This window comes from Dromiciops gliroides, chromosome 3, assembly GCF_019393635.1.
Source record: "Dromiciops gliroides isolate mDroGli1 chromosome 3, mDroGli1.pri, whole genome shotgun sequence".
NCBI lineage: Eukaryota > Metazoa > Chordata > Mammalia > Microbiotheria > Microbiotheriidae > Dromiciops > Dromiciops gliroides.
The window spans coordinates 180389967-180417854 of NC_057863.1; the positions used below are offsets into that span (position 1 = coordinate 180389967).

Below are 27888 nucleotides of genomic sequence, written 5' to 3' on the forward strand. Positions count from 1 at the left end.
TTTTGACTTGAAATCCAGGGTTCTTTCATATGAAAAATTACGTGAGGTCCTCTAAACAAAGTGGTCTAAATCTGAAAATTTAGGCTCACCTCTCTTAAGACAGATGTGTTTACACAGGCTTGGGCTTAACACTGAATTTTTATAAACCAATTCTAATTTCTCCATTAACCTGCATTTTGGATTCTCTTCAATTGGCAGAAGTTCCCAACACTTAAAAGTTTCCCTGGCTCCCAAGACTCCTTGTTATGCAATTAATGATCTGTTAACAAACACTTAAATGTACTAGGAGAGTTCCATATTTAAAAGTTCCTCCAGAAATGTAGGCTTATTTAATCAGCTTTTTGATTTAAAAAAAACTTTGACTTCAGGGGAAACCTTCCAAAGCACCAATAATCATGCCCTAATTTGACATGGTTTGTAAATTTAGGAGGCAAGCCTGAATAGCTTCCTTCCCAGCCTTTGCCTCTGCTGTCCTCTGCCTCCCACATTCCTCTCAGGCAGCAAGATGACATATGACTGAGAGCTATTTCATTATTCACGAGATACTTTTTTTTTTCTGGAATAAACTGAATGATTGGAGGCAGAACTAACCCTATGACCCTTCTAAATAGTGGGGAGAAATAATTCATGAAGGATGAAAATGGAAGCCAGATGAGCCATCTGAGGCCTTGGCAAGATGGACACGCTATTGGGATTCCCCCGGCATTCCTAAGAAGGGCACGCAGCTTTGTCTAGAGTGCCTACACGACTTTGCCATAGGATTTTAAGAGCACTTGCATCTTGGGAACCATGCCACTCCTTCCACATGCGTGTATGAGATGGCTTAGGGATGGATGCTTTGGCAGTGAGTCATGCTGACCATCAAGAGCATCATGTCAATTCTCCTGAAAACCAGCCTGAGAGCTGAGTGGGATCCTCCAGTCTGGAGATAGCAAGAGGAGGTGGATGGTTTTATTCCATCACCTATTGAATCGGTTCAGGGAGCTCTTTGGAAGTGGACTACCTCAGAGCTACTGCCCTAATATTCCAATCTCTAAACACCCATTTGGGGGGATTAAAGAAAGATACAAGTCATTTCTGTATCCCTATCTGATTACCTAAGAATCTAAGCTATTTTCTCTCACAACTAGCTAATATGGGAATTTTTCCATGACTACTCATGTATAACTTATTTTGAATTGCTTGATTTCTTGTGGGTGGGGGGTGGGAATGGAGGGAGGAAGAGAAATTAGAACACAAAGTTTTAAAAAATTGATGTTAAAAAAAAGAAAAGAAGTGATGTGCTGGTGAAAGTTCTAGTTTGAAAACTTTAATCTTGTACATCTCATCTTCTCAGGCATTCTAGCTCTCTTCCTAGTACCCATCCAAAGGGATCTTACCTCTCAATAGAGTAAAGGGGTTCCTAACTTTTTTGGGATATTAGGAACTACTTTGACACTCTCTTGAAGCCTATAGATGCCTTCTCAGAATAATGATTTTAAATATATAAAATAAAATACATAGTATTACAAAGGAAATGGATTATAATTAAACTAAGATGCAATTATCCCCATCTCCCTCCACCATTGAAGTTTAAGGATGTCCTGAAATTTATTCACAGATACCTTTAGACTCCATGGCCCTCAGGTTAAGAAACCCTGATGTAGTAGATTTAGAATGTGGCTTCTCAACCTGATCTATTGTTCTCCTTCCTTCCATTCTCACTTTCCTTTCATGATGGTGGTAAAACTAAATCACCTTACCTGCCCCCCCTCCCCCCAGTGTGTGTGTGTGTGTGTGTGTGTGTGTGTGTGTGTGTGTGTGTGTGTGTGTAAACTAGCTAGGAATTACTTATAAATTAGGAGCTTCAGCAACAGTTTAGGAACTAAACATTTATTAAAGTGTATTAGAAGTTAGTAAAGAGAGAGCACATGTCTCTGAAAGAATAGAAAAACCTAGCTTAGATCTATGAGAGAGAGAGAGAGAGAGAGAGAGAGAGAGAGAGAGAGAGAGAGAGAGAGAGAGAGAGAGAGAGAGAACCACCTTCACCTAGCAGGTCACACTTCCAAAAGAGAATGAGCCTGACTCAGTTAGATCAGAAGCTCCCTGTGGGACTGGAAGAGGGGTGGTCCCCACACACAGCTCCAAGCTAATTGGCTGGCAGTATTCAAGTCCATTGATTGACATGACTTGAACGTGGTCCATGAACTGTGAGACAACTTCTGGGATGCCAATTCGACCTTAGAAACCTCAGAAAGGTCACCTCATGCTTTCTCGGCACAGGGCCCTGGAGAGTAGTATTCTCACACTTCTTTTCTGACATCTAGTTAACCAGGGAAAATTTAGTCCTCTTATCTGATACCCAGTTACAATTTAAAAAAACTCACACAACAGGATAAAGAAAAAAGTCTGTTCAAATGTTACTATAAAGAGCTACATTTTAGTCTCCAAATAATTGCTAGTTTTTATGCATCATTTGGGGGAATTAGAGAGACCAAGCTTTTCTTTGTTAAATGTCTTCCTTGGTTACTTTGACACTTAATCCAGTTAGATTTTAAAATTTGAGTGAGAAGGTAGCTTGTGTTTATGGAGTTGTCAGATATCCCCAGAATGATGGTTGGAGAACACTATTGAATAAATATAAAAATTCAATAATATTTTATGAAAGTACTTGAAATTTGCATTTAATTTGGGGACTCAGTTATTTTATAACTTTCTTAATAGCACACTATTAATCAAATATTGATGTAAATTGCAAGCTACATTTTCCTCTTAAAAATGGGTTCTTTTGATTATTCACTCAGATTGTGGGGAAATGTCCATTTTTTTGAATCAACTATACCAACATTGCTTTGTTTTAGCCTTAAATTTTTATCAGAATGGCTATTAAGAAATCAGAAGGATTTAACTATTGTAATTACTTTCTTTTTTTTATGAGATATTTTATTTTTTCCGTTACATGTAAAGATAGTTTTTTTTTATGAGATATTTTATTTTGTAATTACTTTCTAATACATTAAATGTAGTTCAGGAATACATTCTATTGCCAATTAAAAAATAAACAAGGAGGGGCAGCTAGGTGGCACAGTGGATAGAGCACCATCCCTGGATTCAGGAGGACCTGAGTTCAAATCCAGCCTTAGTCACTTAACACTTACTAGCTGTGTGACCCTGGGCAAGTCACTTAACCCCAATTGCCCCACAAAAAAACAAAAACAAAAACAAAATAAACAAGGAAATACACAGTAGAGCTGAAGAAGAGAGGATTTAAGAGAACTTGTCGAGAATAGAGATCAATCAAGTGATCAAGCAGGCAAACTTTTATCGCATTTCTACTATGTGCAAACCATGTGTCTTTCACTAAAGTATGAAATAAAAGTGTGTATAACACTCCCCTGGATTACTTTTCCAACTTTAGGGTCAGGTTCTAAGATTGTGGCTAATATTTCAAGTTCTAATGTGTCCTATGGGTTTGGATTCCTTCAATTATACCTTCTGAGCCCTCACTGGTACACTACTTATTAATAGCCAGTCAGTAGACACAATTTTCTCTTGGCAGAGTAAGAAAAATACCTATTAAATCCATACCTCCCCTTCCACCCACCAAAAAACAAGAACTCAGTCACATTCTCCCTCAAATACTAATAGAGTCCATGGGAAGAGTGGGGCCAAACAGTGTATACAAGGATAGTGGACATGAGGCACAAACATAAGGAATACATGTTGCCAAGGCAATTTAATTCTGGAACAGCAGGGCTTCAATGTCCTGTCTTTCTTTATGAAGTCCTTCTTATGTGAAGTATCTCTGCTTGGTGGGGTGCTAAGTAGGGACCCTAAGATCTGTTCCTGTCTGTTGAGCAATTTTCAATTGCATGGGTTATTTCTCTATTAACTTCACAGCTGGCTCTCTCTTCTTTGTTGTTGCTGTTGTTGGAAGTTACACTCCTGAAGGCTTCTTCTAGACTTGAGTGACTATCTTTGTATATCTATGTCTGCATGGAGTATGTGTGTCTCTGTTCCCTCAGCAGCCTTGAACAATCTTGAACTGTCTTTCCAACCACTGGATGGGGAATCTCCTACTAGTTGCATAGCTCTGCTGATGGATTTCATGGACATTAGGGCAGGGAGGAGAAAGAACTTCTCCCTTCATCTTTGAAGAGTAGTTTCCTCTCGGGTCAAGCTGGTTTTTTTCCTCAACTACTGGTTTTCACCAGAACTCCGTGTAATTCTTTTTTTAGTTGCTTTTTAGTCATTTTTAGTTCTGTCCAATTTTTCATGACCTTTTTTGGGGTTTTTTCTTTCTTTTTTTAAAAATAAAAGTATTTTATTATTTTCCAGTTACATGTAGAGATAGTTTTCAACATTTATTTATGTAAGATTTCCAATTTAAAATTTTTCTCTCTCCCTATCCTCCTTCCCCTCCTCCCCCAGACAGCAGGCAATCTGATATAGGTTATATATATATATATATATATATATATATATATATATATATATATATACACACACACACACACACACACACATATATACATACATATATACATTATATATATACACACACACACACATATACATATATATATATACAATAACATTAAAGATATTTCTGCATCAGCCATGTTATAAGAGAAGAATCAGAGCAAAAAGGAAAAACCTCAAAAAAGAAAAACAACAGCACCAAAAACAAAAGAAATAGTATGGTCCAATCAGCATCCATATTCCACAGTTCTTTTTTTTTTCTTCTTGATTTTGAGGGCCTTTTCCATCATGAGTCCTTTGGAACTTTCTTGTTCTGTTGGATTGGTGAGAAGAATCTAGTCTATCACAGTTGATCAACACATAATGTTGATGATACTGTGTATAATGTTCTTCTGGTTCTGCTCATCTCACTCATCATCAATTTATGCAAGTCCTTCCAGGTTTCTCTGAACTTCTCCTGCTCATCCTTTCTTACAGCACAATAGAATTCCATTACATTCATATACCACAACTTGTTCAGCCATTCCCCAATTGATGGACATCCCCTCAATTGCCAATTCCTTGCCACCACAAAAAGAGCAGCTATAAATATTTTTGTACATGTAGGTCCTTTTCCCTTTTTTATGATCTCTTTGGGAAAAAAGACCCAAAAGTGATATTGCTGGGTCAAAGGGTATGCACAGCTTTATAGCCCTTTGGGCATAATTCCAAATTGCTCTCCAGAATGGTTGGATCAGTGACTGTGATACTCTCTAAGTAGCAGGGAGTCCCTATTCCCTAGAAGAAAACATTTCTTAAGTACTGGTTGAGGGGAGGGGGATTGGCCAACAATGTCCCAGTGCTGAAAGTATGTTTGGATTTGCATGGTGGGTTATCTGGATTATTTCCTGACTGGTTCCAATCCAACCCACAGAGTTTTGGAAGCCTGTTTGCAGCCATGCATGCCCACGGGGGAGGTATTGTGTGAAGTGCTAAGCTGAAACTGAGTTTACCTACAAAAATATGACCTGGTGGTCTCTCTTTTCCTTCCAAGGGATAGGGGGTAGGGAAGAATCAGTGAGGCAGAAATGCTACATTTTTGCCAAATGGAAGGAAGAACAACTGCTCTATCTCCCAACTGGCTGTCTAGGAGTGCTCAAGCAAGTTTTTGATCTCCATTAGCCATCATCCAAGGTTTTACTTGGCAACAAAAGTAGGTAGCAGAGTCCATCAAAGGTGTTAGCAGTGGCTGCTGGAGTGGTAGTAGATGAAGACAGGAAAGTGCCTGTGGAAAGGCATTTTTCTGAGGATGATGGTGGATTCAGGAGGCATGATCTTTGAAGGCAGAAGCACACACTGTGGATTCCAGAAAGGTATTAATCCTCAGGGCCTCCAGAGGACTATGAATGAAGAGGGGAGAAAAACTCTCAAGGCCAGGAGTTTTGAGATATCCCTTAGTCCTCCATGTTCTCTACATGTGTGTTTGACTACCTTTTTATTTCAAATTTGACCTAACTCTCCCACGGGACGAGTAGGTCCCAATTTGGGGGGGGGTATTGTCTTATACAAATTGTTCTTGGTAAATCCCATTTGTGGATTTTAATAGGGAATCTGCCTTTGGATATCAGCACTTTTATGAAGCTTTAATACCCAAATCTATAGAAGATGTTTGTCTCCTTGGTGTTCGCAGAAGACAATTCATTTTCTTAGAGTACTGATTTCCTTCCCCTTGTCCTCCCTTTCCCATTTTGGATATGTTTAAAACTGAGATATGGATAGATGTGAATATCGACCCTGCCATTTATGACATTTAGCATCTCAGCAAGATTCTAAAGTCCTGAAATAGGACAGATCAAACCAGAACGTGGATCCTTTCTATCCTTCTTTCTCAAAGGAACAGGACAATCTATCTTGCTAGGAAAATGCAGAACTGCTGGGACAGATGTTCTGACAACTCTATTTATTGGGGACCAAGAATGGGGAGAAAAATGTGTTTTAAAGTGGGAGAGGAAGTCTTGGGTACATCCCCAATTTTGCTGAATTTTCCCTTCACAAATTGGAGAGCAGGATTGTGGAAATATTTTTAAATAGCTTAGGCCTAATTTGGGGGGGGGGGCAAAACTGACTGGAGGACTAAGCTATCTGTGTGATTAATCTGGGGACTTTTGACTGGCTGGCTATCTGACTGCTATTAATTTAATATGGGCCCTTTACAAAATTTCTCCACACTGCTCCCAAATTGATAAGCAAAAGATTAAGAAACCTCTTAATTAAATAACCAAAGCAGAGTTTATCTATAAAAATCAATGTAAATGATAAGGGTTAAGAAATGCAAATTATACTACCTGTCTGCTTTTAATGAAATAGGGGCCTTTGCTACCTCCTGCCTTAGGGTATGCTCCAGCTTTCTCTAACTTTCACTCTTTTTCTCCTTTACTCCAGCTTCCTTGCTTCACTTTCACTTCTAACTCCAAGCCCCTTTCATTTTGTTGACCCCCCTGAAAAGCCTCTTAGTGTCCTCACCTCTGTTGCCAACCCCCTGGCATCTCTAGAGTCCCTTTCTCACCAACTTCTCCGCAACTCTAGCCTTCTGGCATTCTTCTTCCTTGCTCTTAGCTTTTTCTCTGTCTCTGTCAGCCTCTCTCTTTACACAGCCTCAGTCTCCTTAGTGTCCTTATAGCAGCCCTCCTTTTGTCCGTCCTTTTAAACTTCTGGCCTCCCTGCATCCTCCTAGTCCTCTGGTGTCCCCCCTTCCCTGTCTCGCTACCTCCCCCTGTGTGTGTGTGTGTGTGTGTGTGTGTGTGTGTATATATTTTTTATTTTTTCCTTCTGTCCCCTCAAACCTCGGGCTCTCTGCACCCCCGCACATGCCAAGCTAATCTGCCTGCCGCACTAGGGCTGTGCCCAGCGGAGCTCAAGGGGCCCATGCCCCTTGCTGTGCATCTAGGACCTCCACACAGGCTATGCTAGGGAATGGCAGGACAAGCTTGGGATCTCCGGGCAGCTCCCCTCAGGGTGTAGGGAGCTGGGGCTTTCCCCCCCCCCCCCCAGCAGTCTGACCTGGCGTCCTGAAAAGCCCATGGGGCTTTTTTGGCTCAGCTGAAGTGGAGGGGGAGGGGCACCAGCCCCTCACACAGAAAAAACCCCTGAGAGCTTAAGGCTTTTTAATCTCAGCCCAAAGGCAGGGTCCCCAAATCAAAATAAATTCCCACAGGATCTAGGTTAAGAATCTGTAAACATCGCCTTCACTTTCTGTTTCTCCAGTCTCTATCCTTTTGCTCTCTTCAGGTTGAAAAGCAGAAACTATTCTTCAGCTCCTAAGGAATTTTCAGACTTGGAGTTTTGTGATGCATAACAGACTTGTAGCTGCCTGGATCTGATGCTTAACAAGCTATGCCAGAAGGAATTTCTATTGCCAGAATTCCCAGAGAGGCTATAGTGTCAGACTCACCAGTACACCGCTGGTTACTAGACCAGTGTGAAATGAGTACCTTTGAATTCTTTGCCTGAAAGAATCACTCTCTTCCTCCTTTTTCTTCTAGTTTTTCCTCCCCACCTCCTCACCACTGACTATCAGCAGCAACAACTGTCAACTTTTCCCTTTGGTCCTTCTAAGCCAATATTTTCCCCACCTATGTCACCATAAGACAAATGTCTTCTTAATGCAAAAAACAAAAACAAAAAAACACCAAACACTACTCTTAGTGGATCATATACCTATTGATGGAGCAGGGAGCTTGAGTCCAGGAACCCTAGGCTCCCATATTAGCAATAGCTTGCTACTATTTCTTTGGAAAAAGTAAAATGGAAGAGATATTTGATGTCATTGAAATGAAAGGTTAAAATAATACGACTGTGGGATTTAAAGCTGGAAGGGGACCTTAGAGAACATTTAGTTAAACCCTCTCATTTTAATTATAAGGAAAAAGAGAGGGGGAAAAAGGAAAAGGGAGTACCTTTGGTAGAGAAAAGAAATGTTTGACCAGAGAACAGAAAAGCAATTATCAGGATTCAGAGATATGAAAAATTACACCTGCTCTAAGGTGATTGGGACAGCTAAGTGATACAGTGGATAGAGTGTTGGGTCTGCAGTCAGGAACTCATCTTCATGAGTTCAAATCTGGCCTCTGATACTTATGAGCTATGTACTAGTTGTGTGATCCTGGGCAAATCACTTAACCTTGCTGGAGAAGGAAATGGCAAACCAATCCAGTATTTTTGCCAAGAAAACTCTAAATGGGGTCACGAAGAGTGAGACAACTGGAAAATGACTGAACAACAACAACAAGGTCCCTTTCAATTACCAGTCTATGGTATTGTGATTCTAAGGGGAAAATAGGGAGAGTAGGCCAAAAAGAACATCAAAAGCCCTGGTAGCAGTGAGATTAGGAATAACAAAAGAATCAGAAAGCTTCAGACACTTTGTTCTGGGTGGAGGGCTGGATTTAGGGTCAGGGAGACCTGAAATCAAGCCCTGCCTCAGTCACTTACTATCTGTGTGACTGTGGGCAAATCACTTAAACTAGCTCAGCCTCAGTTTCCTCAACTGCAAAATGGGAACAATAACCACACCTACCCCCCAAATTCCTGGCATATAAAAAGCACTATATAAATGCTAGCTGTTTGCTGTTACTGTTTGTTGATGTTAGAATCAAGTAAGGTAATGGATATTAACGATTTTGCAAACTTTCAAGTGCTGTATAAATGGTATCACATTAAGTGCTATCATAAAAAAGCTCTGTTTCACTGCAAGTTGGGCAGGATGTATCTTCAGAAAGTGGTAATATAGGTTTCCTTCTGAGTTTTGGATAACCTGTCTCAGCCTTTATTTACTTTAACCTGTAACTTATATGTGAGTTTTCTGTGTGTCCTCACATTTGAAAACATTGCCTCTTTTTGAGAAGGGAGTTAGAAGGAGGGAGGGTCCAAATCTTACCCCTGTAGCTTACTCACTATGTGATTGTGCTCAAATCAATTAATCCTCCATGGATTACAGAATAATCAGGCTGGATTAACTGGTCTGAGATCCGTTTGGGTTTTGGTTTTTTGTTTTGTTTTGTTTTGTTTGTTTTGTTTTTGTATTTCGTTTTTTGCGGGACAATGAGGGTTAAGTGACTTGCCCAGGATCACACAGCTAGTAAGTGTCAAATGTTTGAAGCTGGATTTGAACTCAGGTCCTCCTGAATCCAGGGCTGGTGCTTTATCCACTGTGCCACCTAGCTGCCCCTATAGATGACATTTTACCAGAGGTGTGCTGGGTCAATGTTCAACAACCAGGTCTCTGGAAAGCCGGCTAGAAATCAACAAAGCAACAGATTAAGTCCTGATTTATAGCATTTGCAGATTTCTGGAGTAAAAATGTTCATACTGAAAAGTGACCAGTTGCTTCTCTTGAGTCTGAAGGAGTTGGCTCCAGCACACCTTTATGGTGGCATGCCTAGAGAAAGATACATTTGTATATGTGCAAAGTGCCTGAAATGATTGACTAACAATAACACCAACTCCATAAAAGGCTTCTTCAGATAATAAAATGATTGTCTCACCACAACCCTGAAAGGGATGTAGGGACAAGCATCACCTCCATATTTGCAGATCAGATAACGGAGAGGTCAGAAAATTTAAACAATTTGTCCATAGTTGTAGAACTATTAAGCATGAGCTCACTGGATCTAGGGCTGAAAGGAATCTTAAAGGGCACGTATGTGAACTCAGGAAACTCAAGCCTGATATACCAGAGAATGAAAATCTAGTCCTGTGGTAATTTTCCATACAGAGCAGAAAGGCTTTGAGAATCCTGCCCCATGAATAGGTAAGGAGATAGAGTGCAGGTCTACCATTGAGACGTCGATCTGACTGAGAAAAGAGAGAGTTCATTAAGGAGACCCAAAGATTTATAACTACATGAACACATGGAAATGCGGGTAGGATTTCTGTAAGGGAATTCTAGGCCAGGAGCCAACATCATCATTGTCCTATTCAATGGATCCTGATGAAGCAGCCTCGGGGTACGGTGCCTGAAATGGTGTGAGGCCTTGGCATGAACAATTAGATGACAGCTGGGCCTTTTTGATCTTGAAAAGGATTTGTGCAGAGCCTAGCAATCATCATGTGTCTATCAATGCTGGTTTTTCTCTGGTTAAATGACTAAAAATCCTGAGTGTGGCTCACTAACTATATCAACTCTCTGGGGCTTAGGGAAATAGCAGCTGAACCAGCATAAAGGAAGGAGGAGAAAGGAAAACTTGTGAGCTCTTGGCTAATCCTTATCAAGGGCTTTCTCGATGTGTACCATTGTGAGGGAGATGCTAGCTTCAAATAAGACATGACCTTTATTCTCAAGCAGTTTCATGTCTGGTAGAGGAAAGGATATATACACATATTACTATAATGTGAAATGATATGTAAGTGTCAAGAGAGGGGCAAATAAAGGCTGTGGGAGGTATGCAAGTTGGGTCAGGGGAAGTTAATTATAGATCAGGGGTCTGGGAAAACTTGCTGGAAGAGGTGGCATTTGACTACCTCTTGATGGAGAGGATGTCAAAAGGGAGAGGGTGTGGGAGAGTGGGAAGTCCAGTTCGGAGATGGGAATGACAAATTCCTTAGCTTGGTTAAAGCATATGAATACAGAGTATGTGGAGGTCCAGAACATGAGGTATTATGGTACCAGATTGGGGAGAGTCCAGAATATCAGGCAAAGGGAGTCTAACTTTCCTGAGCCGGCAATGGGGAGCCATTGACAGGTTTTCGAAGTAGGAGTAATGTGACCAGGTGGATTCTCAAGGAAGCTTAACTTTATTGGATTTTTACTCAGCCAGCAAGATCATGGTCAACTTTGGCCACATTAAACAACTTATCTGCAGATAATTTTGGCTTCTCTTCTCCAACCAACCAACACAACCTGATTAGAGTCCCACACGGTATAGATCTTGACTGCCATTTGGCTTATCATGATCAAGAGGAGGCTCTCTCATCCCCTTATACGTTAAAAATATTTTATTAATTTTAATTTTTATTAATCATTTTTTAGAAAGACAACTTTCATTTCTTAATCTTCTCCTTCATCTAACTCTCCCTTATAACAAAGAGAAGGGCAGTAAGGTGTAGTGAAGATAGGAAGTCCTGAGTTCAAGTCCTATCTCTGAAACCTACTGGTTCTGTGATCCTGGACAAGTCATTTAACTGCTGGGTGCTCTAAGTTACAAACCTGCATTGGAAAACAGAGCGTCCCCACTTAGCGGTTCTCTACCAGAGGTGCAGCCTGGTCCCTATCCTTATCCTGTTACAAAGGAGTACAATTAAACAAAACGAATGGACACACTGACCACATCTGACGGACATGCCTTATTCTGCACCTGTAGTCTGCAGCTTCTCCTTTTCCAAAAAGCAACTGGCCCAGGATGAAGAGAGAACTGGCTTGGTTGCCATGGTTATCTGCTATTTGGCACCCACCAAAGACGACATGCCTTCAGACGACCTGGATTTTCCCTTGCTGACTAATTTTGGCAAAGGGGAAGGATTACAACATGAAGGGCTGGTCTCTGAAGCCCCTGGCACCTCTCACAAAGGGAGGGCATCACTGCTGGCATGAGTGCAAAGGAGGAAAAATGGGCAACAGAATCACCCAAGTGAGCCTCACAGCACACTCCCAACCCTGTTTTTCACATCAAGTGAATAATTAAGGGAAAAAGGGAAAGAGGAGGAAATGGAAACTGTTTTTATATGAGAAATATACACACGTACCGCAAGCAATCTAAATGAAAATCCATAGTCCTGACAAAATGGGATTTTTACTTCAAGTACACAGCTGCAATGGTGATCTAGTACAATTAGTGGCACAGGGCTGTCAAGGGCAGTATTGCAGGTGGGGAAGGGACAGGGAGGTCCTCAGGCATTTTGTGAATAAGTGCCTTTTTTTGGTTTAGGACATGCACACAATAATAATTATTATGACAGCAAACATCCATATAGTGTGGTAAGGTTTGCACAACACTGTACATTATATCCTCACAACAACCCTGGGAGGTAGATACCTGGACAAAGAAATGGAGGCTCAAAGTCTTGTGACTTGCCCAAGGTCATAGAGCTATTAAATGTCTGAGTCAGGCCAAGAGTCTAGGTCTTCAGGATTCCAAATCTATCACTCTGCCCATTATGCTTACTACATTATGACTGCTGTGAAAAGAACCATTTTTCTTAGGGAAAAACAAATGTTCTGTAACCATGATTGGGAGAATGGGAAGATAGTGGTGAAGAGGGAGGAATAAGCCTTCATCTCAGTGTACATAGAGTCATGACACATCAGGATTGCAAAGGAGAATGTCACTGAGGAAAATACCTAGACAAAAGGCTCATGGCAGGGAGGGAGGCAGGGGTTGTCCCAGCATGATTTCTGCCTTCCTGTTCTATAAAATAATGGGAAATATCTGAAAAGATATGCAAAAAAGTCCCTGCTTTCTTCCTTTTCTGAGAACCCTAAGGAAAAATGAAAAGATGACTGGTTTTGAATTTATGTCCCAAGCAAGGAACATCATTTAAAAGTGAAAGGGGTTGGGAGCAAAAGAACTCTGAGGTGGCCCCCTCTTCAGTATTTTGTAGTGGTAGGAAATCCCCATGGCTTCATCTTATCCCAACAAATTTAATTTCACTCTTTCTCTCACACCAATCCATCTTCAACCCACCAGCCAAATTGATATTCCTAAAGCTCTCCTGCCTATGAAGTTCAGGTGGCTCTTGATGACCTTAAATATAAAAAAATACAAGCCCTTCTGTTTGACTTTAAGCCCTAGGTAGCACAGTGGATAGAGTGCTGGGGCTGGAATCAGGAAGACTCATCTTTGTGAGTTCAAATCTGACTTCAGACATTTACTAGCTGTGTGACTCTGGGACAGTCACTTAACCCTGTTTGCCGTAGCTTCCTTATCCATAACATGAACTGGAGAAGGAAATGACAAACCACTCCAGTATCTTTGCCAAGAAAACCCTAAATGTGGTCACAATGAGTCAGACAAGAATCAAAAATGACTGAACACACACGTATACACATACACACACACTACTTTTCCAGTCTTACTGAACACTACTGTCCTTCAGGAAGTCTAGATCCATTCAAATTGGCCTACTGTACATGAGGATTCATTTCCCATCTCCCTTGCCTTTACTCAGACCATCCCACATGCCTGAAATGCCTTCCTCACCCTTTTCATGGCTCAGTTCAAGTGCTGCCTTCTTCAGAACAATCCTGATTGTCCAGTAACTACGGTCTTCCCCAAATCCCTTGGAAAGTGACATCGTTTTATATTTTGTATGTATTTATCTGTATTTGCATTGGGTATATACTCTAAGCTCATGAATGTTAAATACCTGGCTTTAATTTCCATTTATAGAATGCTCAAGATAACATACATTAACCCTAAGAAAAAAATCCTTTTGCCCTCAGTTAATTTCACAGGATAGGAGTCAAAAGTATCAGAGCTTTGAGTTGTACAACTTGTAAGAGGTTGGATCTGTGGTTAGAGATGGATCAATTTTAGGTTTTCCATGTTTTTAGTACTTCTAAATTGTTATCCTCTCCTCTGCCTACCTTTTCCCTTGGAGTTAAAAGCCTTGGCTTGGCTCTATTCCTACTAGGCAGGTGATTAACTCACTTGAATTCAACTTCCCTCTAAGATGGTCTCCAGTTTATCCTGTCTGTATCTTATTGGTTGCCTGATGTTTCTTTCCACTAGGCTATAACATGCCAGCCCAACTGAAATTAACATCTGGAAATTCAGTGGATTCTGACAGAAGCCATTCTTGCGGGGGGGGGGGGGGGGAGAATGGGGATCAAATACCACCAATTTATTTTCTACCATCAAATGGAAACCACACATTGCATTTGTTCCGGTGACTTTCAGCTCTGGCTATTTCAAGATGCTTGAGGAACATTAACTCACAATCAGAATTTAGCAAGCTATTGAAGGTGAAAGAATATGAGAAAAGCAAGTGACTAGCCAAAGAGGAAGGAGAGAGTTGCATTTCAAAAGCACAGGACACAGAAATTTCTCTATTTTAGTCCCAGACTCCTCTCACTTTCCCCCATTCCCCCTTTGGGAATAATGGGAAAACTAGATGAGAGATTCCACTTATCTGAGTTCCCTCTAGGTTGGAAGGACATTGGTCTTCCCAGTTCAACCATCACGTAAAGGCAGAAATATGTCAGCAAGGTGGACTAGAAGACTTCAAAGGATGCTTCTAGCTCTAAGTCTGTGGTCCAGTAAACATCTTCCAATATGACCAACAATTAGGCAGACATGAAAGGGATCCTCTCTCGTTCCAAATTATTTACTCAGGCTCTAAAAAGGGTTCACATTTCATATGAAAATCTGGGAAGAGACAAGTGTCTCTCCCATCTTTCTGGTCTTCTTGCTTCCTCCCTTCCTCTTTTGCATTTTCTTTCCCTCCTCTTCCCTCCCTCTCCTTCCCCACTCACTCCCTCTCACAGACCAGACCCAAACACACTATTCTTTCCCTGCCTGTTAATTGTTACCCATTTCCAAATAATAAGGGCTTGAGACTTTCTTCTCTGAAACTGTCCATGTAGCTTAGAATGACACAGTTAAGGAGAGGTTGGAATGAAGAGCCACCAAACTACCTGTATTCTGTCTGTGTGACAGCAGAGGGTCAGGAAGACAACTCGTTGGAGGGAATGGGACCAGGGAGACGGCAATGCAGGCAAAAGCTTTCATTTTCATTGACCAAGAATAGTTTTTAAAATGGTAACCGGAACCCAAAATCTTAGTGTGTGAGCCCATTGGCCACAATAATAAGTAAACCAGAAGAAGGAAGGACTACATCATGGGATGGATCCTGTCTATTGCCTTTCAACCCAAAACAAATTATCAAGGTACAAGGGGGCCATTTGCCTCAGAATGGGATTCAAAGAAGAGTCTGTGATGGGCTCAGAACCAACAGAATCATATTCAACATCCACTGAGTATCTACGAACCTAGAATCCAGCATAAAGAAGATTGTTCTTTCCATTAGGTTATATCATGACAACCCAACTAAAATGAACACTATCCCTCTGGAAATTCATTCTGTCTTGCCAGAAACCATTCTTTTGGGGGTCAGATTCTATCACTTTATCCTCCACCACTTTATAATAGCCTATTTTTATCACTCGTCAGCAGGGTCGGTGGCTGGGAATCAAGATGAGGAGTAAGCCCCCCAAATGAAGGCATGCATAAAACCATGTTCTGTAAGACCTGTGTCCCCTTAGCACCTCTGCATAGCTCCAGTGAGGGGAGCCATTGATCTGACCTTATCACTACCCCAGCTCAGTATTAGCATGATCTTGTGTTGTTACCTGGGCTGGAGCACTGGATGAAAGGTGAGTCAACTCTCCAATTCTGGTAGCAGCCCGGGGATCACTAGAGCTGATCAAAACAGGAGCACTAATTTCCATGGAATGCCTATTGCTCATAGCCTGGGAGGATTTGTGCGTCATACTGAGGGCAGTGAAGGAGTGGCGTTTCTTGGCATTCTTCTTGCCATCGATACGCCGCTGAATGGCACTGACTGCTCCCGAGCTGCTTAAGGTAGAACACTGGGCCAGACTGCCTGACATGCTGGTGTCAGATGGCAGGGAGACATCACAGCCAGATGCAGCAGCTAAGCATGTCTTGTCCATCTCAATAAGCTGTTTGGCGGATTCGTTGAGCTGAGTGCAAGAGGGGAAAAAAAGGGGGGAGGGGGAACATTAAATAATTGTCACATGCTATTTCCAGCTCTTTGTACTCTCTCCCTTTCTCTATTAGCACTTTTTAAATAGATACTGGCAAAGTCTCCAAATGGGTCGGTTCTTTCTAGTACCCTGATCTAGCACAAATGCTACATTAAAAAAGAAAAAACCCCAAACTTTTTTTTTTTAAGAGATGGAGTGAAATCTGTAGGTTTTATTGAAAAGTTTTCTAGAGGAGCTGCACTCCCAGAAAGGTTCATGGATCTGTGACGGAAAGCAGGAGACTTAAAGAACACATGAGATTTCCTCTCTTTCTTTTTAAAGCTAAGCCTACTAGGTTTTGTTCAAATCTTTTACTGTGATCTACAATTCTGGTGTACTAAGCTCAAGAGATGAGCAAGGACAGTGAGGGACAAGATACCATTTTTTCCAGGAAAAATCCAACAGCTAGCCAAACAGTGAAAGTTGTCAGACACATTCTGAATGTTTGAAGGTATGCTTCAGTGAACTGTGGTCTTATTTCTCTAGCCTAGATTTAACATTATGACTGGCTTTTAGGACTTCCCTTTATAGTCTTGGATCACTTTCAGAAAATCTGATAATCATGACCAGAGTGCTAAATTTCTAATTTGTTCTTCATTGCTGAGAGTCAATGAGTTTCCATCTGAATGTTATGATTTTAGGAGTAAGAAGTTTTGACTTTTAGTAGTAAACCAAGATGGGGTAATTACAAGAGCCTCTGCTCCTATCTGCCCCCAAAATGGTCTTTCTGGTCACATGATCAAGCATCTGAGTCTAGATGAGAGCTTGGGAATTAGCTAATTTAACTCCCTCATTTTCCAGATGATAAAACTAAGGGTCATAAGAGATCAAGTGACTTCTCCAATGTCTCACAATTATTCAGCTGGACTAGAACCTGGACTATCTTCTTTTGATTCCTAGTCCAGTGCCTAATGGTCATATGACCAAGACTAAAAAAATTCCTGGGGAAGATGGCCAAGAGCTGGGGTATCTTTTTTTTGCATTATTCTACTCATTAAGAAGTAATATTTTCAAGGCAGATACCTTTCAGAAGAGACTCTGATCCATAATAGCAATTAAATAATAGTATATGAATAATAATTAAAATATAAACCATCAGAAGACTCAATGGAAATTCCATGATCAAATTCCAACATGGTAACTGTTAGTATTTCATTCCAACAAACTCAGTGAGCATTCCTTAAGTTAGAGAGCTACACTTTTTGCAAAGAATGCTTGGTATCTATCATAGATAGTAGCTATACTTTAGAGGAAGATAAGACATGACAACCTCAGTGTACCAGGAGTTACAGCTTATACATAGACCTCAGGTAAAGGGATTCATGCTCAGCAGCCTTCAGGTTAACATATGGCACAAAGAATCTACCTGTTCTTTGTCATGTGATTTCTAAAGAATAAATTATGTATGCATACTAAATGGGACTGTGGCAGATAGGTGGAATAGTAAGCAGATAGAGTGCTAGGCATGGAGGGGTTGTCATCTTCCAGAGTTCAAATATGGCCTCAGACACTTACTAGCTGTGTGAGTCTGGGCAAGTCACTTAACCTTGTTTGCTTCAGTTTCCTCATCTGAAAAATGAACTGGAGGAGGAAATTGTAAACCACTTCAGTGTTTTTGCCAAGAAAACTGCAAATAGGGTCACAAAGAGTTGGACGCTAATGAAAAATGACTGAACAACAAGTGAATACAAATGAGTATTTTGTGGAGCATAAATGGTATCTTGTAACTTGGAAAAGTCCCTTTAAAATAAAATCCTCTGGGTTCAAAGCCCTTCATAACTGGCTCTGGCTCTGGCTCTGGCTCTGGCTCTGGCTCTGGCTCTCCCTCCACCAAACTTTCCAGTGTTCTTACACCCCCCACCATGTACTTTTTGATACTATGATAGTGGCCTTCTTGCTATTCTTCCTACAAAGCTTTCTATCTTCTGGCTTCAGGCATTTTCACTGGCTGTTTTTCATGCTTAGAGCACTATCCCTTCTCATCTCTGCCTCCAGGTTTCCTTGGCTTCTTTCAAGCCCCAACTAAAATTCCACCTGTTCCCCCTCTAGCCTTTCCCAGTCACTCTTAATTCTAGTGCCTCCCCTCTGTTAATTACTCCCAATTTATCCAGTATATAACTTGTTGGTACATAGGTACTGGCATTTAGTCTCCCCAGTTGTTTTTCCAGTACTTAGCATAATGCCTGGCACACAGCAGATGGTTAATAAATATATACTGATTATCAAATAAACCATGAGTCTTTTATTCCTGATGTTTCAACATGGCTCATCCCAAGGTTATAACCATAAAGCACAATTGTCATAAAAAGATGAAATAAAACACAAAAATCTCTTTATTGTGTAGATATAAATGGAGGATATGGGACAATATTCAGTTCTTGGACTAAATTTCCATGAGAGAAAAGGAGGAATCCTTGAACAATTCTGAGTTCCTGGGCCAATTGGAGTAATCCTAGGACCAAGTAGGAGGCAGATATGAGGAACACCAAGGGCCAGGGTTACAATGTATGGAATTCTTGATTTTGGACTTTATTAATGCTGTGAGTTATGTAGATTGTGTAGGTCCGGAAGAAGAGAGTTGGCCCTCTGGAAACGTCTGGGTCCTTCCCCCATGGGTGGCGTGTTCAAGTCTAAGGAGTAACTATATAGATCTTAGGGGAGACATGGCTCAGTGGGGCTTAACATTCTAACTATCTCTAATGCTTTGCCCTTTATTTTTTATGATGGGGGAGTTATTTATATGGGAGGTTAGTCATTATTACACTTTAGGAAAGGAGATATGGCTCTACCAGGGGATAGAGGACTATAAGGATTGTATGAGTAGGCAGAAGAAGACACATGGAACAATCATGCCAAGATTTGACAAGTGATTGGATATGTGGAGCAGTTAGGTGGCACAGTGGATACAGCACTAGGCTTAGAGTCAAGAAAACCTAAGTTCAAATATGGCTTCAGGCAGTTACTAGCTGTGTGACCGTGGGCAAGTCACTTAACCCTGTTTGCCTCAGTTTCTTCATCTACAAAGTGAGCTGGAGAAGGAAATGGCAAATCCCTTCAGTATCTTTGCCAAGAAAATCTCAAAAGGGGTTATGAAGAGTCAGACATGACTGAAAATAATTAAACAACAATGGGTATGTGGGATGAATAAGAGTGATGGGTCAGGGATCATGCCAAAGTTTTGAACCTAGATGGCTAGACAAATAGTGGCACTCTTGTTAGAAACAGGGAAGTTCAGAAGAATAGGCTTTGGGAGAGAAGATAATGAGTTCTGTTTTAGACATGTTAAGTTTGAAAAGCCTATTGAATATCCAGTTTAAAATATCAATCAACAAAAATTTATTACACACCAAGGATACTGACAAAGACAAAATAGTCCCTACCCTCAAGGAGGGTATATATATATATTGGGGGGGGGGCGGGGCAATGAGGGCTAAGTGACTTGCCCAGGGTCACACAGCTAGTACGTGTCAAGTGTCTGAGGCCAGATTTGAACTCAGGTCCTCTTGAATCCAGGGCCAGTGCTTTATCCGCTGTGCCACCTAGCTGCCCGCCAAGGAGCTTATATTTTAATGAAATGTAAATATATAGTAATAAACAATTCCTAAAGCCATTGTTTTTCTTTGCAAGTGAATTCTATTAGCAAAGCAAGTACATCTCAAAAACAGCTACCTAATGGCTGACATAATATGGAGGAAGAAACACTGAATTTGGAGTCGGAAGACCTGGGTCCTTACCCTGGCTCTGTTAATTCCACCTGAGTGCCTACCCTGTCTCTCTCAGCTTCAGTTTCCTCATTTATAAATGAGAGGTATGGATTTCCAGGTGCTTTTCTCCATAATCCCATGTAAGGCTTGGGCTCCAACTGAGTCAGCAGGCATTATGGAGAAACATGCAAACCTAGTCTTGCATCTGTCTTATTCTTTCCTGGACCCTCTCTAATTTCATTTAGAAGCCATTTATTGAGGGTAAACTCATTACTTAATTGTGATTTTTTTGTGTGTGTTGTTGTTGTTGGTGGTGGTGGTGGGTTGGAGGAGGAGAAGAACAAAGAATGAGTATAAAAATGCCCACTACATCAAGGAGAGTCTCTCTATGGGCTGGTATTTGAGTCCTACCTTATCTACTACCTGAAAGGGTCCCTTTTTAATTGTGAAGCTAAAAGAAAGGGGCAAATGACAGAAGAAGGTGGTCTTTAAGGGAGAAAGAAATGTTCACTGATCGAAGTGGTCCTGGAATTATCTACTAGGACCAAAGTCTTCGTGGTAACCATTAAGGGTCACAATCACCAAGGCACACTCTCTATTTTTAACTTTTATTCTTGCTTTTTTAGAGAGATGAACTCTAAGCATGGGAAGGATATAAAAGATGGAGTTTCCTCCTCCCACAAGGGCAGCTGGTTGCCTGATGTGAACCAACTTGCCTTGTGTTTAACCCCATCCTACAGCTAAAGCTCTGGCTTAAATCAGACTTCCAAACAGAGACAGATCAAGCTCACACACAGTGCCTATATGGTATCAGTGAAAAGACACAGTATCAAGAACTTATATATTTCTGCCTTGTAGTCTCTCTGCACTGACAGGCCATAGTACCTGGCATTCCCCATGTTAGAGATTTTCTTCTCTTCCTGCTCTGCCCCCCCCCCAAGGAGGCATGGTGGTATTATAGAAAGAGTCAGGAAAAGGGGCATCTAGTCTTAACCCTGCTATGGACTAGCTATAGGACCTTGTGCAAATCACTGACCACCTTTGATTCTTGGTATCTTCATTTTTAGAATGAAAGGAAAGGTCACATGATCTCTGAGCTTCCTTCTAGTTGTAAGATTCTATGATTTATGTTAAACTACAAAGTTAATTGGTTCCATGGGAACCAATTTGGAAGGCTTTGGGAGAATAAGACACAAGTTTAGGAGGTTTTGTTATTAGGGAGAGGATCAAGAAAAATCTGTAGCTTGGGCTGATGACCAAAGAGTATGGAAGAAATAGGGAAGAGAGGACTGGATAGGAATCAACATGAGGGCACTGGGGCCCTTAAGGGAGGGGATCCACCAGAAGAAGGAGAGAATAACAGAAGAAAAAGCATCAAAAATAGACTACTTCATGATTCTGCCTAAAGATTCTGCCTCTCTGAACCTCAATTTCCTCATCTTCTGAATGAAATATATGGATTTACAAGTCTTTTTTCCCATAATCCCATGTAAGGTTTGGGCTACAACTGAGGCACTAGGCATCTACAATTGTACATCGACAATCCATAGTCCCTAAGTTTGACAAAAATCATTATGGAGTAACAAGCAAACCTGGTCTTGCATTTGTCTTATTCTTTCCTGGGCCCTCTCTAATTTTATTCTAACTCCAATCCATGGCAATAATTATAATGCTAGTGGACACATACTTTAAAGTACAATGTAGTTACTTTACATAGGTAATTTCATTTGATCCTCATAAGTGGCTTACCTGAGGTCACCAAGATATTAAGTAGCTGAGGCAAGATTTGAGTATGGATTTTTCTGACAAGTCTAGCACATTCTCTGTGATAATATGCTGTTTTTTCCCTTTAGGAAGAGAACTCTCAGTGAGTGAGAGCCAGCAAGTTTGAGAGGTAAAATCAATGCAATACCTTTACAAGAGAAGGCTGATTTCCCATGGGTTGATAGGTTAGCAGGTGAACTAGCAATCTATTCAACCTTGTACTTCCTCCTTATTGGGCCAGAAGATTTTGGACCCAAGAGTTTTCCTTCCTTCCTTCCTTCCTTCCTTCCTTCCTTCCTTCCTTCCTTCCTTCCTTCCTTCCTTCCTTCCTTCCTTCCTTCCTTCCTTCCTTCCTTCCTTCCTTCCGTTTTTTTCTCAAAGGGAAATAGCATCAGAAATAGTACACAGAGTTCTGGGTTTGAATTAATAGAATTGCCACCTATGTGATCTTGGACAAATCTTTTAAACTCTTTGGGCCTTAGTTTCCTTATATATAAAATAAGGATTTGATGACCTTTACTATCTCTTATGGCTCTAATTATATAGTACCATAAACGTATGGACCAGCAAGTTACTTTCTATATTAATCTATAACTGCCACCTTCCTTTCATGGCATCCCAATAACCATTACTTGAATTTTCAAAAAACCCTATACTTTCTCCTAAATTCTCATTCAAATCACTATGGATACTGGCTGTTCTGCAAGAGATGCCATCCAGACTTCTCAGGCTTCATCAAATAATGGAGAGTGATGACACTTTATTTCCAACTGGTATACCTAACTTGGAGCCTTTTCACAGAATCTGCAGCTTCTTCCTGGAGGGCTCTGATTTGTCCCACTTCACTCAAAGACATGCAGATAATTTACTACAGCATTGCATTAGGTACTTGAGAGATACAGAAGTTAGAGATACTGCCTCTGATCTTTGGAGAGATAAGCCAGCATGTCATTAAGCAATACCCTGTTAGATACATAAGTACAATCACAGCTTTGAAAAGGGCAAGATGATGAAGGTCTGAGTGGTCAGGCTTTATGGAGGATACCTTATGGTCCTTGAAGGATGGGTGGTATTTGAACAGCCAGGAGGGGGTGCATAAAGAATTGTCATAAGAGAAGGGACTGGATTTGCTTTGTTTTGCTACCGGGAGCAGAACCAGGAGCAGTGGGTGGATGTTACAGAAATAAACATAGGCCTGATATCAACACAAACTTCATCTCGATTAGAGTCATCCAATATTAGAATGGGCTAAAGCTATTGGGCTCCCTCTGTTTGGAAGTCTTTGGGCAGAGGATGGATTACTCTTTGTCCAAAGTGCTATAATGAAGATTACTTTAAGGCCTGAGTTGTACTAGATGGTGACTAATGTCCTTTCAATTCTTACATTTGAACATTCCAATGAAGGTATAACAAGAGGAAGAGTCTATCATGATATTTGTGAAAAATGCCCACCTGGTCATTATTGTTTAGTTGTTCCAATTCTCTATGACTCTGTGTGTTTTGTTTTGTTTTTTTGGCAAAGATACTAAAGTGGTTTGCCATTTCCTTCTCTAGCTCATTTTACAGATGAGAAACTGGGACAGAGTTAAGTGACTTGCCCGGGGTCATACAACTAATAAGTGTCTGAGACCAGATTTGAACTCAGGAAAGATGAGTCTTCCTGACTTCAGGTTTAGCAATCTATCCACTATAGCGCCACCTAGCTGCCACTTGATCAAGGGGTCATGCTAATAGCAACATTCTACTCTATGTGTTGCTCAATATATATATATATATATATATATATATATATATATATATATATATATATATATATATCAGAGCTCCCTTTTTGCAAGTCAAAGATAAATTCTATGAGCACACACATCACCAACACACTCTGTTGATCCTCTCTGAGTACTGGGCTCTGATTTCATCAGGAGACAGATTTTAACATTGGGCTTCGTTTTGTAAATTCCATTTAATCCTGTTAAGCAAAAATGTCAAATGCTCTCCACTGTATTTGCAGCTGGTGGCCACCTTGATAAATTTGTTTTGTTTTAAATCTGCTCCATTTAAGCAGCGTGAGAAAACCATCAATTCATCCCAGGGCCATGGTTGCTCTTTGTAAAACCAAGCAGATTACACACGAAGTACTAGGTAGATGTTAGAGCAGCATTCAACGACACTGCCAAGGCAAAAGGGCTGTCAGCATTTCCATTACAAATACCTATTTTTCAGAGGGTGCTTATAAAAAAAAAACAAAAAAACCCAAACCCCACAACTCACTCCAGGCACTGAAATGTGTGATCTAAATCCAGGATTACTTCTTTTGAAATGTTGCTTCCAACCCGGCCAGGCTGCTTTGTTTTGCTCTACTTTATGGTTCTATTCATTTGCTTTCGTAAAACTGTCCGGTTTGAAAAAACACAACCCAGTTCTTTGTTTCCCAAGAGCAATTCATGGGGACAGGATCACAGCACCTGAGGGCTTGGCCCAAGTGGAAGAGCAGTTCTCCAGCCCTCTGGGCATGGCAACTGCCAAGACCAAGTGGAAAAATAAACAAGGAGGAAACAACTCGCACATCACCTTTTATGCCAGGACTTCAAAGGATTTTATAAAAACAGCTTACTATTCTTTGGGAGTTCTGTTACATAAACATGAGAGGAAGAATGCCTCTGTGTTGGCTTTAAATGATTTATTTCTTCCAAGTAGAAATAAACATATAAAGTCTTATTCATCTTCTCAAAGGCTCTGTGAAGTTGCTATTAATTCTTCCATTTCGCAGATGGGGAAATGAAGGCACAGAGGGATTTGATTCAATTAAAGAAGCATTTATTGAGTGTGCCTGGCCGCTAGCTAGTACAGTACATAGAAAGCCAGGCCTGGAGTGAGGAAGACGCATCTTTCTGAGTTCAAATCTGACCCCAGACACTTACTAGCTGTGTGACCCTACGCAAGTCACTTAACCCTGTTTGCCTCAGTTTCCTCACCTGTAAAACTAGTTGAAGAAGGAAATGGCAAACCACTGTAGTTTCTTTGCCCAAAAAAAACCCAAGCAGGGTCACAAAGAATGAACAAACAACATGTGCTGGCTCCCTGCTAAATATGGGGGATCCAAAGCCAGAAATCAAACAGTCCTTGCCTTCAAGGAGCTTACAAATTCTTTTGGATGAAACAAATACAAAAAAAGTAAATACAAAATACATCCAAATTAAATAAAAAGTGGGTTTTCCCCCACTAACAACTGGGGGAATCATGCAAGGTGGCACAGAAGCTGAGCCATGAAGGGAGTCAAGCATTCCAGGAGATGGACTTGATGAGGAATAGCATCCCAGGCCATGGGGTCAGCTAGTACAAAGGCACCTCAGAAACATGCCAAGCCGTGGTGTCACAATGGGAACCAGTTTCACAGCTTTTTATATGCTGGGCTGATCCAGAAACTTAGACATGAATTACCAAAAACAATGTATTTACTTTGTCCTGTGGAAGCAATGCTCATGGACAAAATGTGAGCTCCTTGTGGATAGAGATGGAACCATTGAATCATTGATTCATTTATTATTTCATTCAATGATTCATTCATTCATGCATTCATTCACTTACTCACTCACTCACTCAATATTTGTATCTCATTTGCCTAGTCCAGGGTCTGAATCATAGCAGGTACATAAGAAATACTTGTTGATAGACTGAAAGATGAAACAACATGATATAGTACGTAGATTATACATTATAGGAGCAGAGACATAGCTAAAAGGACTTTCAAAGGTCATCTAATCCCAATCTCCCATTTCACAGATGAAGAACCCGAGGTTCATAAATGACCTTGATTGAAGTCACACAAACATTAAGTATCAGAGTCAGGAATTGAAACCTGGTCTTCTGACTTCAAATCAAGCCCTCTAAGATAAAGATCTGGATTCAAACCCTGCCTTTTATACTTACTAGTTGTGAAACATTGGGCAAGTCTCTAAATTTCACTGAGCCTCAGTATTCTGAATTATAATATGGGGAATGCAATACCTACTCCACAAAACTGTTGGGATGCTCATATGAGATCATGTCTGTGAAGTGCTTTGCAAACTTAGAAGAGCTATATAGGTAGTATCAGTTATTCTCATTCTAAAAATATCCAAGTATTAGATTGCCAGTGATAACTTGCTGGTTGTCAGAATAATAACTAGGGAGGTTACTGAGAAATAAGGAGGCTGCTCATTTTCTTGATGGAGAACTAAGATACTGAAATGAAGTTACTTTTCTAAAATGCATGTCTGATCAAGTTGGTCTCTCCCCCCCCCATCACCCACCCCCCAAAACAAACAAACAAACAAACTTTCATTGACTTCCTATTTCCTCTAGGTGAAAATATAAAATATTCTGTTTGGCATTCAAAGCCCTTCATAGCCTAGCTCCTTCCTACCTTTCCAGTCTTCTTACACCTTATTCCTCAATATGTACTCTTTGATCCAGTGACAATGGCCTCCCATTTCATCTCTTGAGTCTAGGCATCTTTTTTTGGTTTGGTTTGGTTTGGTTTTGCAAGGCAATGGGGGTTAAGTGACTTGCCCAAGGTCACACAGCTAGTAAGTGTCAAGTGTCTGAGTCCAGATTTGAACTCAGGTCCTCCTGAATCCAGGGCTGGTGCTTTATCCACTGCGCCACCTAGTTTCCCCTCCTAGTCTAGGCATTTTCTTTGGCTGTCCCCCATGCCTGCAGTGCCCTGCCTCCTCAACTCCAACAACTCAACTCCTGATCTCCCTAGCTTCCTTTAAGTTTCAACTAAAATCTTCCCAAACCCTTCTTAATTTTAGTGCCTTTCCTCTTTTAATCATTTCCTAATTATCCTGTATATAGTTTGTTTTGTATATATTTGTTTGCATGTTGTCTTCCTCATTATGTTGTAAGCTCCTTGATGACTCTCTTTTGCCTCTTTTTGTATCCTCAGGGCTCAGCACAGTGTCTAGCACATAGTAGGTGCTTAATAAATATTGATTGATTAGTTGAACTTACCTAAGTTTAAGACAGTAGCATGAATGGGGACCCATAGCTGCAAAGGAAGTACTCGATCTGCATGCCCAAGGTCAAAATACAGCAAGATAAAGTGAGCACCAATTAAAAATGAGTGCTCTTACTGAATCACAGGGAAAACTTAAATTTCAAAATACCAAATTCCCATTGGTTGTAATCAACAGTTTTATGTTGAGTAACTAATCAAATGAAGAGACTTGGAAATTGCCATGTAGTCAACCATCCCTTCTGAAGATGAACACATCTCCATTTTACTATATTTACTAACCCCTCTGCATCACAGAATCCTGGAATTTCAGAGCTATAGAGGATTACTGAATTTGCCTCCCACTCAAATCAAGGATCTTCTCTACAATTTACTGATGGATAATCAATCAGCCACTGCTTGAACATTTCCAATACCTTAGAATTCATCACTTCACAGAACAGCCCCATTTCAAAGGTTTATTTTTAAACTGAACCAAATCTCTCTCTTGTAATTCCCATCCTTTAGTCCTAGTGCTTTCCTCTGGAGTAATGCAGAACGAGCCTGATGCCTTTTCCATTTGAAGGTAGCTATATTTTCCTAATGAGATGAAATATTCCTGGGGCAGCTAGGTGGCACAGTGGATAAAGCACTAGCCCTGGATTCAGGGAGGACCCGAGTTCAAATCTGACCTCAGACACTTGACACTTACTAGCTATGTGAACCCGGGCAAGTCACTTAACCCTCATTGTCCCCCCCCCCCCCTCAAAAAAAGACCATTAACTCAAGATGAAATATTCCCAGTTCAATCAACCATTTTTTATGTGATGTGGTTTCAAGTCCCCTCATCATCTGGGGGTCACCCTCCCCTGGACGTGCATAAATATTTGTAGATGTCCCTCCTAAAACATGGTACTCACAACTGAATACACCATTCAAAATATGCTCTAACTAGAGTATAGTGAGACTGCCATTGTACCTCATATTGGACGCTGTATTTCTATTAAAAAGGCTAGGATTGGGGCAGCTAGGTGGCGCAGTGGATAGAGCACCGGCCCTGAAGTCAAGAGGACTTGAGTTCAAATCTGACCTCAGACACTTAACACTTACTAGCTGTGTGACCCTGGGCAAGTCACTTGACCCCAATTGCTCACCAAAAAAAAAAAAAAGGCTAGGATTGAATGTCATTTTGGCACTCAGCATTCTGTTGCTTAAGAGTGTTAGTGTAATTAAAACTAAAATGG

At 40.8% G+C, this 27888-nt stretch overlaps 1 protein-coding gene across 3 annotated transcripts in view; it reads right to left on the bottom strand.

Moving 5' to 3' along the window:
• The window catches only part of SH3RF3 (SH3 domain containing ring finger 3), a 570619-nt gene that overhangs the window by 154736 nt on the left and 387995 nt on the right, over positions 1 to 27888 (bottom strand). For 2 of the 3 annotated variants that reach the window (XM_043997997.1, XM_043997996.1), the window contains one exon: positions 15785 to 16138. The exons of the other annotated variant lie outside the window; for it this stretch is intronic. In XM_043997997.1, the coding sequence (XP_043853932.1) occupies positions 15785 to 16138 (354 nt within the window). The remainder of the gene's footprint in view (positions 1 to 15784; positions 16139 to 27888) is intronic. 3 annotated transcript variants of the gene reach the window in all.